Here is a 16,105-nt window from a genome sequence, read left to right on the forward strand (position 1 = left end):
TATTCATACAAACATATTATTCATTACTTACTATATATATATTCATTTCTGGAAGGAAAGGTCAACTTTCTGCCTCTTCTTTGTGATTATATTTAAGAAACTGGTACACTTGCACTTTCCTTTTCAGGGGCGGGGGGGCGGTGGTGGGTACAGTGCGGTATTTCTCTAAAGTCTCTTTAGTCAAAAATAGGAATTTCCAGTTAAATGCATTTTGCTTGGTTCTCAAAAGATATAGGCTATTTCTTCATCAAGACCCCAGAGTTTTGATAAGCCATTAAATTTTTTAAAGAAGTTAAAATCTGCTCTTGGATTCCATCTATATAGTTAATTGTTCACTTCCAAAGTCCTTTTTTCTTTTCAAAATAAAATAATAAGAAGAAATCAAAGTGCTTTTTGTGTCTCCATAGACTATCTTTTAATTTCCTATTCAAGACGTCAAAGTCCAAGTCTTGAAGATACAGCTCTGTTATTTTAACGGTATTATTTGTTTCACCATGACATACAGTTAAATTTGGTTGCTTTGACTGGTCTTCTCTTATACATCCAGAAGGACAGCATGCTAGTAAGTGTTCTTTTCACATCCTATAGCCTCCCTTTTCCTTAGCAAGGGTTAAATGAGTACCAAAGTTACTGTTGCAACTGGTTTTGTGAATCCATAGCACAGAAAATGTTCTTCATCAGGTCCTTATCCAATGAAATAAGTACTAACGCTTATAGTTATTATAATCCCAATGATGCATATTTTCTTCGTTTTCTTTTCAACACTAGTTTGTTTTAATTGTTAAATATATCATTTTCATCAGTATGATCATTGTGAAGCTCATCAAGTTCTAAGTAGAAGGCATGATTTTTTTTTTTTAAGATTTAATTTATTTACTTGAGAGAGAGAATGAGAGAGAGAGAGCACATGAGAGGGGGGAGGGTCAGAGGGAGAAGCAGGCTCCCTGCCGAGCAGGGAGCCCGATGTGGGACTCGATCCCGGGACTCCAGGATCATGACCTGAGCCGAAGGCAGTCGCTCAACCAACTGAGCCACCCAGGCGCCCTAAGTAGAAGGCATGATTAAGCCCTTACTCCAGCAGCCTTTGTACTAAACTATATTCTTTACATATGTTAACTGACCTGTGAGTTATGTTGACATTCACACCTCTATCAGGTAAGTACTTCTATTAGCACCATTTTACAAATGAGAAGACTGAATTTTAGAAAGATTAACTGAACCAAATTTAAGGATGTGATCCATGGTGGAGGGAGGGTCCACATTTTTTTATTATTGATTTTTTAATATTGATATTGATCCCATGACTTAGATTCTTTTGATTTTCTGGGTTTCTTCTTAGATTATTACTTTCACTCCACCTAGGAACTCTTCATCCTCTTTAATAAAGTGGAGCACAGAAAGCATTCCCCAAGTCCTTTACTCTCACCTCCGGAAGGGAGATCGATCGGCATACGTATTTATAGCACATATAATTGGTGAGTGCCTTAGGCAGAAAGACAAACATAGCACATGGCCTGCAGGTTGCTAGAATAGTTCCCTCAATGCCTGATTGCTAGGGCATCAAAATGAAGCAGTCCTTTGTGGCTTCCCCAAGACACTCTTCCTCTAAAACAGTCAAGGAAAAATACCTCTTTGCTCTGGGTTGCTGGCTGTGACACTGTCAAATGGAAGAGAAGGGAGAAGGCACTCCTTGGATCCTGACTTCATCCCAATCTTTCCATTCCTCTCTCTTTCCCTGTTAGTCTGACTGCATTCCATGTGTGATTCACAGGACTTGTTGAAGCTCTTTTTATGGCTCTATTATACTTCTGTGTCTTTGGGGATAAATACTAACTAGATGTTTTTTGCTAATTTGGGTGACTATACTTCTAAATATTCAATATGATACATAAGCCAAGCTGGGAAGGCTATCAGGTGAATAAGTAGTGAATAGGATGCCTCCAACAGAAAGAAAAGAGAGAGTCAGAGAGACCCAGAGACAGAGATAGAGAAAAAGAGAGAGGGACATAGTAAACATAGCCTTTGTTTAGAACATCATTTATCTCTCATGCAAATGTTTAAGTAGCCTCCTAAGCATTGTCCCTGCATCCTTTTATTCAGATGTTTGCAGTTTGGCCTCCTGGTTAGAAAGAAACTAGCAAAAGATCTTAAATGCCCATATTTCAATGGCAACGTCCCTTCTGACATCTATGTGCATTTAGACTAACACCTTTAATTTGCTTTCATAATTTCAATTTATAAAGAATTTGAATTCACCTTTTATGCCTGCCAGTGATACACATGTAAAGTCCCTTTGTTATGACTAGTATAAGAAGTCTAATGATTCCACACCTACCCTTCCTATCCTCCAGGCCATGTTTGCTAAGATACAGATAGAACTTAATAGAATGCCATCACTATATTTATATATTAGTGAAAACAGGAAGCAAGTCAGAGGTTGTCCTAAAAATTTGTATTTTCAATTTTATTCCATCTACTTTAGGGAATTGGGAACATTATTCGGTAGCTTTGACTAAGAGTGACCAAAGTAATAAAACTTCTATCTAGGTTTGTTTCTCCCCTATTATACTTAAATACAGGTTCCCTCTTTACACACACAAGAATGTGTTTTCAAGTGCTTTAGAATTATTAATGAACTGAACTCCCTCAGGAGTGATTCCTTTTAAATCCTGAAATAACAGTTCTTTGATGTTATAAAGTACACCTAATTTAACTGCCTTATCTCACCCAAAGTAGAAGTTTTTAAATTCATTCAGTCCCAACAGGGAGGAGTACACCCCTGTAGTACTTTCCTGTTAAAGATGTGGAAGAGCAAACTGGCAGTATAAGGAATCCATATTTTTTCCTGCCAGTGTTATATGTATTTTGGGGATAGAAAAATTTAGAACTTCCAATGTAGCAATTTCTGTTGACAAGAAATTCAATTAAGTTGTAATGGGGGCTGATTTGCTGATAAAATTCCTGATTCTGGTAGTCCGTCCAATGTTTTAACAGTTTATAAATTGTTTATCAGCCTTTCTAAGACTCACCAGTAGGGAAAATAAAACAAAACAAAACAAAAAACACAACACTATCTCGAAAGGCAGCAACATCAGTAGCTTTGAGAATACTGTTTCTGTGGGTTGAATTTTCAATCTGTATTGTGATTCTCCCTTGCCTACAATCCAATTTCTTTCAGACCCATATGGTGCCAATTTCTTGAAAGCTTATTGTAGTAATATTAAAAATCTCAATCTAAATATCAAATTAGCCCCCAAATCATAAGGAAATAAATCCATGTGGGCTCACAAAATTTCCCCTTCAGGCCTTGAGAGTCTAGTTATTTGTTTCTTTGTTTCTTATGAGGAACAAATTATTTTTAATGTTGCATTTTATAAAGGATTTAAAATGGGTGTCCCCTAAAGTATTTGATTTTTGTGGCACTTTTAAAAACAATCATAACTTGAAAAATCTCAATATTTGAGCGATGATAATAAAAATTGCTTTGGGCTAAAATTCTGTATTCTGTATCACAGTCCACAGGAAAATTTTACAGCTAAGTAATAAACCTGGAAAATATAGGTTTATAATGGAAACGTTGACAGACTCTAGCAGGCACTGTTGTAATATCTTGAATCTGATTTAAAAGAAGTTTTCAATAACGTTTTTCCAAGCCAATCTTTTGGGGAATGCAAGTTAAAAAAAAAAAACGAAAGATAAAGGTTTCTACTACCTCAGTGATCGATGAAAATGTGAGGAATTTGTGGCCAGATACCCTGGGGCAGCTGTGAAAAAGACAATGGGTACTTGTAACAGGACAATAAGCATGGGCATATTATTGTAAGAAGCTACACGATTGAAGTCCCACTACGTAGAGACATTTTGATATAATGATAGTACGTAAGTGTCACATACCTGGAATGTTCTCAGGTAAAGGTAGTAATGGAATAAACTATCAGCCCATTTAATTATGTTTTAATAGAAAAAATTTTTGGAGGATAATAACAAGAGTAGCTGTCAAAGATGGTGATTCTAGAAGTAATCAAGTCATTATATTGACATCCATAAGTGTGCTCTCCCACATTCCCCACAAAATTAAGGTACAAGGTACCCTACGTAGGTCAGTTTTTATACTTTAAATTTTACTGTTTCTCATGGGAAATAAGAAACATTTCCTTCAATTACCTAATTAAGATGGAAACCTAGTTAGGCATGGGTATGATCCATTTGAGGTCACTGCCTTGCCCTGGCCCTGGAGTTGTACAATACAGTGGCCCTGAGAGAGCCAGTGTGTGGAAATGCTTAGGTCAAGCTGAGGAGCAGACTGTGCCAGATAAACACATCCTTGCTCATTAGCTACATGACCTTGAACAAGTCACCTCTCTAAGTCTTGCATTTTCATGTACAATGGGAATAATATGGACAATAATAGTGATAATATCATTGATTGTTATTCTATTACTGTTACTGCTGTGAACTGTCATTGTCAATGTGCATGAAACCAAAGGATGGCAAGGACAACCTGTTCCACAAAGTTCTGATCAGCACCAGTCAAGGTTGGTTGCATATCAGGGACTGGGGGCAATTCATGAAAAATTTCAACCCCACAATGAAGGGACTTTGGCTGTACACTCTTGCTTTAGGGATTGCCATACATGCCTCCAGTCTGTAATAGAAACAGAGTCATTTCAGGTTGATGCTCTGACTTGATGTGCCAAATCTTTAAAGATGTAGCCATCGGAAATTTTTAAAGCAAAACATAAATAACTAGACTCTTAAAGTGTTTTGATAATATATTTATATTTCATAAATTGAGTACCAGCACCCAGATTAAGAACAGTCTTGGTATCACAAAAGTTCCTCTGTCTGACCCATATTGGTTATATTTTTATGGAATTCTTTAACCTTACATATGAATTAGCTTAAGGATATTATTTTATTTAGCACTTAATGCATCCTTGGTGAAAGGCTTATAAACTTGATTTCATTTTAGCATAATAACTGGCAATTACACACATACTAGAAAGAATATGAAAATATAGGGGAATCATTCATTTTGTTTTAAAAAATAAAATAATTGTGATTTTAAAGCTCAATTCAGTCTGACATTTAATCTACAAGAGACTTCATGACAAAATCCTTGGCTTAAGCTTTATATACTAGTTTCTAATAGAGCAGCCCCATCAGTAAACTGTATTCATGCTAATGTGCTTGCTTGGGGCAATAATCATCAGAGTCCCCAGTTCTGGTCCCTGCCAGTGAAAGTGCACCAGGAGTGGGTGATGTAGCGTTGTAATCATACAATTAGCCTTGTCAAGGCATGGAGCATTGGGAATAGCAGGATCCTGAAGCTTAAAATGTGGCTAGCTGATAGATGACTGTCATTAAGCTCATCCTTTGTTCACTTTGTGATGGGGTAGATACTGAGCTGAGGAAAAGGATTCTTAATGAAGGATAAAATCTTTGACCCATAGCCACTCTTTTTTTATGTGCTCATAACCCCTCAGCTCACCCTTCCTTTCCACAACTACACACATATTCTGTTCCACTCTCACCTTAGCCTGATGAAAAATAACAAACATCTGCCAGCAAGCTCTTCTTTTTTTTTTTTTAATTTTTATTTATTTATTCATGAGAGACAGAGAGAGAGAGAGGCAGAGGGAGAAGCAGGCTCCCAAGGAGCAGAGAGCCCGATGCGGGACTCGATCCCAGGACCCTGGGATCATGACCTGAGCCGAAGGCAGACGCTTAACCATCTGAGCCACCCAGGCGCCCGCAAGCTCTTCTTAATTCATCAAATTTAGATGATAGAAAGGGAAATTTTGTACAAATAGTGTTTAGCCTATTATTTCTAATCATGAAAATAATGGATCTCCCCATCCAATGCTCTTTTCCATATATACATATTAAATTGGATATTGTAGAATTTCAACTACATAGAATTATTCTGTATTTAAAATATAAATTCCTCTCACTAATATATTTATATTAAAGTTATATAAAAAACCCAGCTATATATAATATGTATCTATTTATGTTTGTTACACACGCATGCATATAATATCATACAAGCTGTGTATATTCATTTCATCATGTATAATACTAACTAGCATTATTCTAAATTTTGAATTTTCTCAGAAGGTAAAAGATTGACATAATACCTTAGCTGCTTTCTCTCTTTTTGTCTTCATTATTAACCTAATTTTCTTCTCTTCTGGCTCCATGCCCTTTGGGTTTGATTGGGCTATCTTTCTTCTGCAGCCAGTGACCTGCTAAATCATTTTCTTATGGTAAGTAGGAGTGTAGATGTTCCCACTAAGTAATTGTAAGAGAATTTAACACTACATTTTGACTGTTGCGTCCCTCCTAGGTCAATAACACAGAACCCAGTTCTTCTTTACAGCCACTATTCTAGAATTTATATGTGCAAATCTATGGAGGGTATCCTTTGAAGTAAAACTCTACCAAATTACTAATGCTAGAATTAGACTTAGTGTTCAGAGTATGATATGTCCATTGTAATGTATTAAAAACAGTAAGTTCAAAAAATGTCTGAAAAAATAAGTCATTATTACAAATATAGATCTCAACAAGACTTGAGAGTACAATTTTTGTTTGGTTATAAAAGGATGGCATGAGGTCATGAAATAGTTCTGTATCTTGACTGTGGTGGTGGTTATATTAATCAACACATGTGATAACATTGCTTAGAATTACACGCATGCAGATGCTCACAGTTTTCATGTAAAACTGGGGAAATCTGAATAAGCTCTGTGGATTGTACCAATGTCAAATTCCCAGTTGTAATATTGTGTTATAGTTATACAAGATGCTCTCACTGGGGAAATTGGGTGAAGGCAACATGGAAACCCTCTTTAATTTTTTTTTAACTTTCTATGAATCTACAATTATTTCAAAATAAAAAGTTTTTTTGTTTGTTTTTTTTTAATACTATCTGGAGAAGGAACTGGGCAGGTGTAGAGGAAGTAAATTTTTGTTTTGCCCTCAGTCTCAATATGTTTTTTCTGTTTTCAGCCAAATCATTTGAGCTCCTCATCCTTTGTTTCTCCCATGAGCAGCAAAAGGCAAGTCCCATCTCTCTGAATTACTGTAAACATCTTGAAATCTGGGAAAAATGGCATTGCATGCATACATCTAAAAGATCATGAATATATATCACAACTTCCTGAGAGCAATGTTATAACACCCGTCTAACTCAACAGTTTTGGAAACAAAAGCCATAGGGGAGCCATAAAGTAGATATACCAGTCCTGCTACTTTGAATCTGCATTTGAGAAAACCACTGTGCTCCTAAAAGCTGCCACAATACCAAGCTTCCCATAGCCATGACTAATAGATGTAATTGCAAACACTTTATACACATGAAGTGCAATTTAAACCATTTGGGTTGCATAGCTTTCACTTTTCTGTCAAAAAAAAAAAGTACATTAAAAGTACTAGCTAATGCATACATTTACAGTTAAGAAATTAAGTTCTTTACTTTCTGGATGTGTATGGTAACTGAATGAAAACTTTGCCATTTCTACAATAGAGTAACTTCCAAGCTGAATTAGAGTTGCTCAGCATGCCAAACAAAGCCACGGGCAAAGCAAAACAAAAGGGAAGCTTGCTATTTTATAGGTTAGACAAGAAATAACCTACAATGACTGTGAGAGGCCTTCATATTTCATGCAAACCCCAGGAAACAATTAAGGCCTCATTGCAATTCTGGGACCTGTGCTTTAGAAACTGCATCAATAAACTTCATTTTCATCTGGTACATTCGAGAGTCTCTCTTATCCCTTACTACCCCTTTTATATCGTCCTCCTTTCAGGCAATGAGAACTTGGCACATAAATAGAAAGCATGAGGTTGTTTCAGGGAGGGGATAAATACGATTCAAATTCAGCCAGGTGCTTTATCACCAATTTGGGAGGTTGCAATGTTATTAGACTTTCTGATATAAAGATGGAGAGGGAAAACTATCGGTGGAAAAGAGAGATTCGAAAAAAAAAAAAAGAAACCCTTGGAAGGTAAACTGAAAACACAAAAGTACGTGGAGGTAAAAATCTAGCTGCTTCTCATTTAATATTGTATAGGGGGAAAGTTCATTACATCATTTAAAAGTTATCACAAGAGCCATATGATCTGTTAGACTAACTAATACTGTAGCAGTTACTTCATCAATTGTAAACAAGGAATCCACAAATCTTACAGAGCCAGGGGAAGGGGTGCTGGCTGTTAGTTGATCTAGGCTGGGGTGTCTGGTGACACCAGGGCGGCCAGGGTGATACATGCATTTAGATCCTGGCTTTGTGACTAAGAAGAACTGTGGCCTTAAATGGACTCTGTCGCCCGTTTGGGCTTCAGTTTCTCCAATATTCAACACAAGCTCATCGGATGGTCTTCAAGCTGGTCTCTGTGAAGACCCCAGGAACCTCAGAGTCCCAAGAAGCCCTCTCAATGCTACTGCTGCTGTAGTTACGGCTTGGTTTTATCTGTTTAGATTTTCAAGTATAAGATTTCACTTAAAACAATTGCATGCCTTAAACATTTTTTTTTTTTTAATCACTGAACGAGATAATCTTCCAGGGCTCCTTGCTATGCCAAAATTTCAACAAGCTCTGATATTAATTTTTCTTAAACATTCACCACCTCTACAAAGTAACTTTTCTGGACTGGATCCTTTCCATGTAACTTTTCTATTGCTTTCCTTTCCTTTTGTATACACAGCAAACTACTTTAAGATACTAGAGATTGGAGAGCTCTGTTTCCATGAAGCTGAACAAGGAGCAACTTTATGTACCAATTATGAAGGTCAGAAAAGTAGAGACTGTCCCTGTCTGCCAAGCATCATATGTTTCTCTTTTTTTTATTTAAATTCAATTAATTAACATATAGTGTATTATTAGTTTCAGAGGTAGAGTTCATTGATTCATCAGTCTTATATAATACCCAGTCCTCATTGCATCACATGCCCTCCTTAATGCCCATCACCCAGTTGCCCCATCCTCCCACCCCCTCCCCTCTAGCAACCCTCAGTTTGTTTCCTATGATTAAGAGTTTCTTATGATTTGTCTCCCTCTCTGATTTCGTCTTGTTTTATTTTTCCCTCTCTTCCCCTATGATCCTATGTTTTGTTTCTTAAATTCCACATATGAGTGAGATCATATAATTGTCTTTCTCTGATTGACTTATTTCACTTAGCATAATGCCCTCTAGTTCCATCCATGTTGTTGCAAATGGCAAGATTTTTTTTCTTTTTTTTTTTTATGGCTGAGTATTATTCTATTATATATATATACCAAATCTTCTTTATCCATTCATCTGTCGATGGACATCTGGGCTCTTTCCATAGTTTGGCTATTGTGGACATTGCTGCTATAAAAATTGGGGTGCAGGTGCCCCTTTGGATCACTACATTTGTATCTTTGGGGTAAATACCCAGTAGTGTAATTGCTGGATCGCAGGGTAGCTCTATTTTCAACTTTTTGAGGAACCTCCATACTGTTTTCCAGAGTGGTTGCACCAGCTTGCATTCCCACATAAGTGTGGATTCTCCACACTCTTGCCAACATCTGTTTCCTGACTTGTTAATTTTAGCCATTCTGGCTGGTGTGAAGTGGTATCTCATTGTGGTTTTGATTTTTACTTCCCTGGAGCATCATATATTTCTCATCAGATTCTTTAATATTCCTAGAAGAATCCTTGTGGGACCTCCCAATACATGTTTAAAATGGAATTTCTGACCAACGATGATAGGTTAGCACCAAGCTGGAATAATTTTAATTTAGAAAAAAAAATTAATGTAATGTTCCCCTAATTTGTTATCTCAGATCAAATTCACTTTCATTTAACATGGGGTTAATGATGGAGAAACTTCTCCAGGGCAGATTTGTATTTTGTCCTGGAAAAAAAATTTCAAGTGAACCCTTTAATTGTACAAAGGTATAGCAATCTTCTTCTGAAATGGCTGGCCCAAACACTGTTCTGTGTGATTAAAAAAAAAACAAACCAAACAAACAAACCAAAAAAAAACAACAAAAACCCCCCCCCCGCAATGCCAATATTTATTGAGCAATACCATGTGTTAGGCAATATATTAATATAATGACATATTTTATTATTTTATTTAATTGTTATAATAACTCTGTGAACTAAATATTGTTATCCTGATGTTTAGATAAGGAAGTTGAGAGAGTTTAAAAAACTTGCCAAAAATTCTACAGCTAATGATTGATAGTTGGGATTCAAAGCTAGATTTTTCTAATTCCAAAATCTGTTTTCCTTCACCATTATAATCATAGTAGGGTCTCAAAGGAAATTTGCTATATTCATGAGTAAAATAATAAATGAGTACAAATGAATAAAGGAATATAATAAATGAGTAAAAATGAATAAAGAAATATATATATATTCCTGTTCTGTAGAACCTTCTAATTTTTCAGATTAATATCAGTTGCTCCTATTTATTTATTAATTCAAATTTGATAAACATAGCTTTGTTTCGTTTTATATAAGCACAAGTATTCTCATTTAGCAAAATGGAAAAATGGTCTCAAAGTTCTCACAACTATGAATTAGAATTTATACCCAGATTGTATTTCTCTATGGTTGATATTCTTTCTGTTACATACACTGCCTTTCTGTAGAAGTCATGTCTACATTTTCTTGATTATAATAAATATTAAATAATGTATTATAATTTTACTTAATATTATAATGACATATTAAGTACTAAAGCTTTGGTGGCAAATGTTCAAAGCTAAGGTATGATCTCATTTAACCATCACAACAGCTGGACGAATGGAGGCTATTGCTCATTTTATAGATGAGGAAACAGATTTAGAGATATTAAGGAATTTGCCAAAGTCATACAGATGATAAATGGTAGAACTAAAAGAGGAACAAAGTACTACTTCCTTTTAAATTCTGCCCTAAAATACTAATGGATGGCACCGTCTCTCATCTGTCACCATTTGAGGCAATATTTTTTGTTTACTTGGTTTTTTTATTTATCTCCCCCAGTAGAATATAAAAACTATGATAGAGGGACTTACTCTTTCTCGAAATCCTAGATCTTGGGATAGTACCTGCTACATCATAACTTGATTTTTTTTAGATGAATAAATACATTAATCTTTCCTAAAAACCACAGATATTCTCCTTTGTGATTTAAATCTCAAGTGTCTAAGGGCTCCTGGGTGGCTCAGGTGGTTAAGTGTCCAACTCTTTATTTTGGCTCAGGTCATGATCTCAGGGCTATGAGAAAGAGCTGCTTGATGTTAGCTATAATTATTATTTTCCTACCTACTGTTGTATTTTCCATAGAATGTTATAACACAAAGATACATCTGTCATTTTACAGTATTATCCCCTATCCTTCCAGCTTTATCAGTGAAAGAAAGGATGCAGCCAAAAGCAAAGTGGGTCTTGGAGCAATTATGATGCTTACTTTCATGAGCCTTCTTGACTGGAATAGTGATTTGTAAAGTACTTGTGTTTACTAAGACCATCTTACTCATATTTTGCAGACATTTTAAAAACAATTCTCTGTTTTGAGGCTTTCTACCTATAGCTAATAAAGGAGATTGTTTTTAAACACTCCATGTTCTAGGAGCTGAGCCAGAGAACTTACATTGGACTGTTTTATTTAATCTTTGCAAACCACTGTGAGGAAGTATATCAGTTTTTTATTGCTGTATCTAATTACCACAGATTTAATGGCTTAAAACAATACAAATTTATTTTCTTACAGCTGTGGATGTCAGAAGTCCTGAATTGGTTTATAAACTGGAATAAAATCAAGGTATAGCAGGCCTGGACCTTGTAGAGAGAATCTATTTCATTTCTAGAGGTAGACTCTATTTTCTGGCTTGTGGCTCCTTTCTCCATCTTCAAAGCACATCACTCCAGATCTGCTCCCATCTTTTTATCTTACTTACTCCCACTTATAAGGATTCTTAGATTACATTGGGCCCATCCGGATGATCCGGGATAATCACATATCAAGATCCTTAATTTAGTAACATTCACACATTCCCCTTTTTTTTTTTTTTAAAGATTTTATTTATTTGACAGAGAGAGACAGCGAGAGCAGGAACACAAGCAGGGGGAGTGGGAGAGGGAGAAGCAGGCCTCCCGCCGAGCAGGGAGCCCGATGCGGGACTCGATCCCGGTACCCCAGGATCATGACCTGAGCCGAAGGCAGACGCTTAACGACTGAGCCACCCAGGCGCCCTCACACATTCCCTTTTAACATGTATAGTAACTTATTCACAGATGCTGGGGATGGGACTTAACATCTTTGGGGGCAGGGAGTTTCAGCCTACCAGAGGTAGATACCATTACACTCATTTTGCAAATGAGAAAAAATAAAAAGTAGTGATTATGAACTCTTAATACACTGAGAAACAAAATTCAAAAACTAACTTACTCAAACCCACAAAACTTAAAAGTGATCACCAACATACTAATGTAGGTCTTTCTGATCCTAATGCTGTTTCCACTACACAATTCTGTCCCTGAAGTAGGAAAAAAGACAAAGATGTGTAGATTTTTTCATTTTCTTTTTGAGTTAAAATATTTACTAAATGTTTATTGAATGGCTACTATACCAATTTTCGGTGCTAGGAAGAAATATGAATCAGACTGAGTTAGTAGCTAGGTAATCACAAATTTTCCTATATATTTAAATACCTATAACTCTTCAGTCTATCTTGAGAGTCCAAACCAAATTCAACTACCTAACTGAAAGTTTCACTGCCATGTTCAATAAACCTTTGCAATTTGCCATGTCTGGAACTGAACTCTTGAATTTTTTTCTACAACTATGTTCAATCCCTCAGTCTTCACCAGCTCAGGAAACAGCAGCATCATACTCCCCCACAACTGATCAGTATTCAGATGCCTATATTTATCTTAAAAATATGTCCTAATCCTATTTACTTCTCCTTATTTTCATTACCCCCAGACTTCTGACTGGTAGCTTCATTTCCATTCTCAGATTGCCTTGATCTCACCTCTATACATAAACCAGCATGATCTCATTAGAACATAAAATACTTCAATACCTACAGTGTATTTATAATAAAATCCAAACTTTTCACGCCACACAGGGTTACCACACATCTGGTTCTGTTTAGGACACTGGTGTGCCTGCTGTCTTGGTGGAACTAGTGATAGAGCCTTCTTTCACTACTAAAATTGTCCCAGTTGGATGATAAATTACACGGTTCTTGTGGAATTTTTCGTCTGCCTAAATTTTCCTCCCATAAGCAAACTCTTCTCTCCTAGGACTCAATAGGGTCTGCCTTAAGTCTCTCCTGTAATTATTTTTCTTCAAAATCTGAACCAAAGAATTAAGTATAATCCTATACTTAATTGTTTTATCTGTTGACTGTTACGCCGTTAAAGACAACCAGGCCCACGTTCATGATATTTGCCCCTAAACACTTTAGGCAGCATAATACCTGACACATGGAAGGTGTCTACAGGTATTTATTAAATGGTTAATGACTAAATAAACTTGCTATATAGTCAGATAGTTATATAAACACATAGTATAACATTTACATAATAAAAATGTGTTCAAGATACCAATGACCAAAACCAGTACAGAAGCAGAAGAAGTTGCTTCTGTTTGGAGAAAAAGGTTGAGTAGGGAAGGTGCTGTAAGGGGAGGAAGCCCAATCAGTGTTGATGGATGGAAAAGATCATGTTATGTGATCAAGAAGCTATGAGGAAAGATTTCTAAGTAGAAAGGCTGGCATTCACAAAGGCAAAATGTTTTAAAACAGTGTGATTATTCTGGGAACTCAAAGTAGTTTCTATTATTAGGGTGTACAGCCTTGCATAAATGATATATTAATGTCATGAATCCCTAAGGACAAAACCTAAATTATGAAGAAACCTGCAGGAAACAGAGAGAACAGCAAAGGAATTTGAAACTTAGTTTTGTTTTCATCTATAGTGCTAGGATGATTTGAAAATTTCTATTGCCTGTTTAGCTCACCTTATAATTCATAGAAGTTTAGATATGTAAATCAGTTTTTGAAGAGCTGTATTTCAAACTTCATTACCATAAAAAATCCTCTAAGTTGTGGCTTTGTTATATAATTGTCAAAAAATTATAAAAATGGTCCATAAGGAAACTATAACGAGATTTATGGTATATAAAACTAAACTGGGCTTTTCCCTCAGATAATTTTTTGGGGTTAACATTTCTACTTTGGGAAATGAGTTTTCATTCATTCTTAGACTGTAAAAAGAAATAGCCTAGAATTACTAAATTAACATTTTGGCATTTATATTATACAAATGCAAAGATGAACACATCTGTAGAATTAACCAAACATTAGGTCAAATTTTGATGTAAATAAAAGTTGAAATAGAGAATTAAAACTTGTCTCAGATCTATTTACCTAGGAGAAAATTTTCAAGAAATATTCTTGGTATAGATAATCATAAATGGGTTCTTTGGATATAAAAAATGCACACCAGAAGTTTCACACTGGTGGACAGCGGGACATAAATGCTTTGTTTGGCTTCCAGAACAATTCAAAAGTTTGAGCCAAGATTTAAATTTGGAGAAGTCACATAAAAAAAAAAAATCCAGAATTCTGGCCCCTCTGAAAAACTGGAAGAGCACATAACTCTGGTGGGAAAAAAACCACAGTCCTATAGAGGGCAGTAGGTGTCCTCTAGCCCACTACACAGCCACGTCCCCATCACCCCAGGTGCTGAGATCCATGCCACTTCCCTTATGTATGTCACATGCCATGCTTTGTACCAAAACACCCCAACCATTAAAGACTAATTGAGAATTATCAAAATGTCTAGGAAAATATTTAGAACTTGATCATCTGTAATACTGAGAACTGAATGTACATACCATCTTAATAAAATCCTCTAAAAATGGAACAATTCAGAATTCAATCTTGGCTTTCTTGGATTTTGTTTGTTATTTAGATTATATAAAAAAAATTAAAAAGCCAATCAAATTTGGTATAACATTTTTTTTTTCTCCTGACCAGTAAGCTATCTGTTTTGGCATCTGGTCCATATAACACAATTAGCAGTAAAATAATCCAAAGATGTTTAACATGTGTTTAATCTGTGCTTTGAATGCAAAAACTTCCATATACCTTCCAATATAGCAAAAGTAATTTATTTTATTTAAGTATATTAAAAGACTAGACATGTTTTCAATATCCATACTGTTCTAGAATGGGAGAAAGAAAGCCAGGAGAGTTATTTCCATGGGAAGTGATGGGCACTTACCTTAGCTATCTGGACACACCAGTTAAGCAGAAGCTGGGATCCAATGTTATCCTTGTGTTCATGGACATAATCCAACAGGCAGCCATGGGGCATAAGCTGTGTAACCAGCTGAATGGTTGGGCTCAGACACACACCCAATAACCGGACTAAGTGTGGATGGTCCATACTTGCCATGATCAAAGCTTCCTATAAAAAATTAATAAATAACACCATCATTTCAACTCAAATTTCTTTATAGCACGATATTAATGGTGCTGATCATAATTTTGAAAATGTACTCTCATTCAATGGAATCAATTAAAAATGAAAAGACATTAATGCAGCTATTATATTCTTAAAGTGATTTAGCTCAAGTAAAATTAAGTGAAAAAGACTATACTTTTGTTAAAATGGAAAATGTTATAGAATTAAATGCATATAAAATTAATATTAGTGTTTTCTCTTTTGTAATATGGACAATATTTGATTTTATTTACTGCTAAGTTAGTTGATATTGAATCCTAGCTTATACTGTGGATTTTTAACTTTTGATCTTTAGTTCTGGAATACAATAATCTATACAAGTGCAGTTATTTTCACGTAGTATAAGGTGACCCAAAGTTAAGTCATCCATTATTAGTGTGGATTTAGAGAGCATACACAGGTGTAATTTATAAATTATAAATATCAAAATTTAAACAATTATAAGCAATATGCTATTGTGGATTTATGTAGAAAAATAAACCTTTTAATAAGACATTTTGCTCCATAACTTTGTCTTTACTCAAATTTATTTCATTTCCAAAATTGTAAGTGATGTATTATTCATAGAATTATAAAATTTGAAAGCTAATTGAGACTATAA

General features: G+C 35.4%; 1 protein-coding gene across 1 annotated transcript in view; it reads right to left on the reverse strand.

Annotated features, from left to right (window-relative positions):
• ERBB4 (erb-b2 receptor tyrosine kinase 4) overlaps nucleotides 1–16,105 on the reverse strand; it is a 674,126-nt gene that overhangs the window by 136,447 nt on the left and 521,574 nt on the right. The window contains exon 20 of the mRNA XM_021702992.1: nucleotides 15,262–15,447. Within this exon, the coding sequence (XP_021558667.1) occupies nucleotides 15,262–15,447 (186 nt within the window). The remainder of the gene's footprint in view (nucleotides 1–15,261; nucleotides 15,448–16,105) is intronic.

The sequence above is a fragment of the Neomonachus schauinslandi genome, chromosome 3 (genome assembly GCF_002201575.2).
Source record: "Neomonachus schauinslandi chromosome 3, ASM220157v2, whole genome shotgun sequence".
Taxonomy (NCBI): domain Eukaryota; kingdom Metazoa; phylum Chordata; class Mammalia; order Carnivora; family Phocidae; genus Neomonachus; species Neomonachus schauinslandi.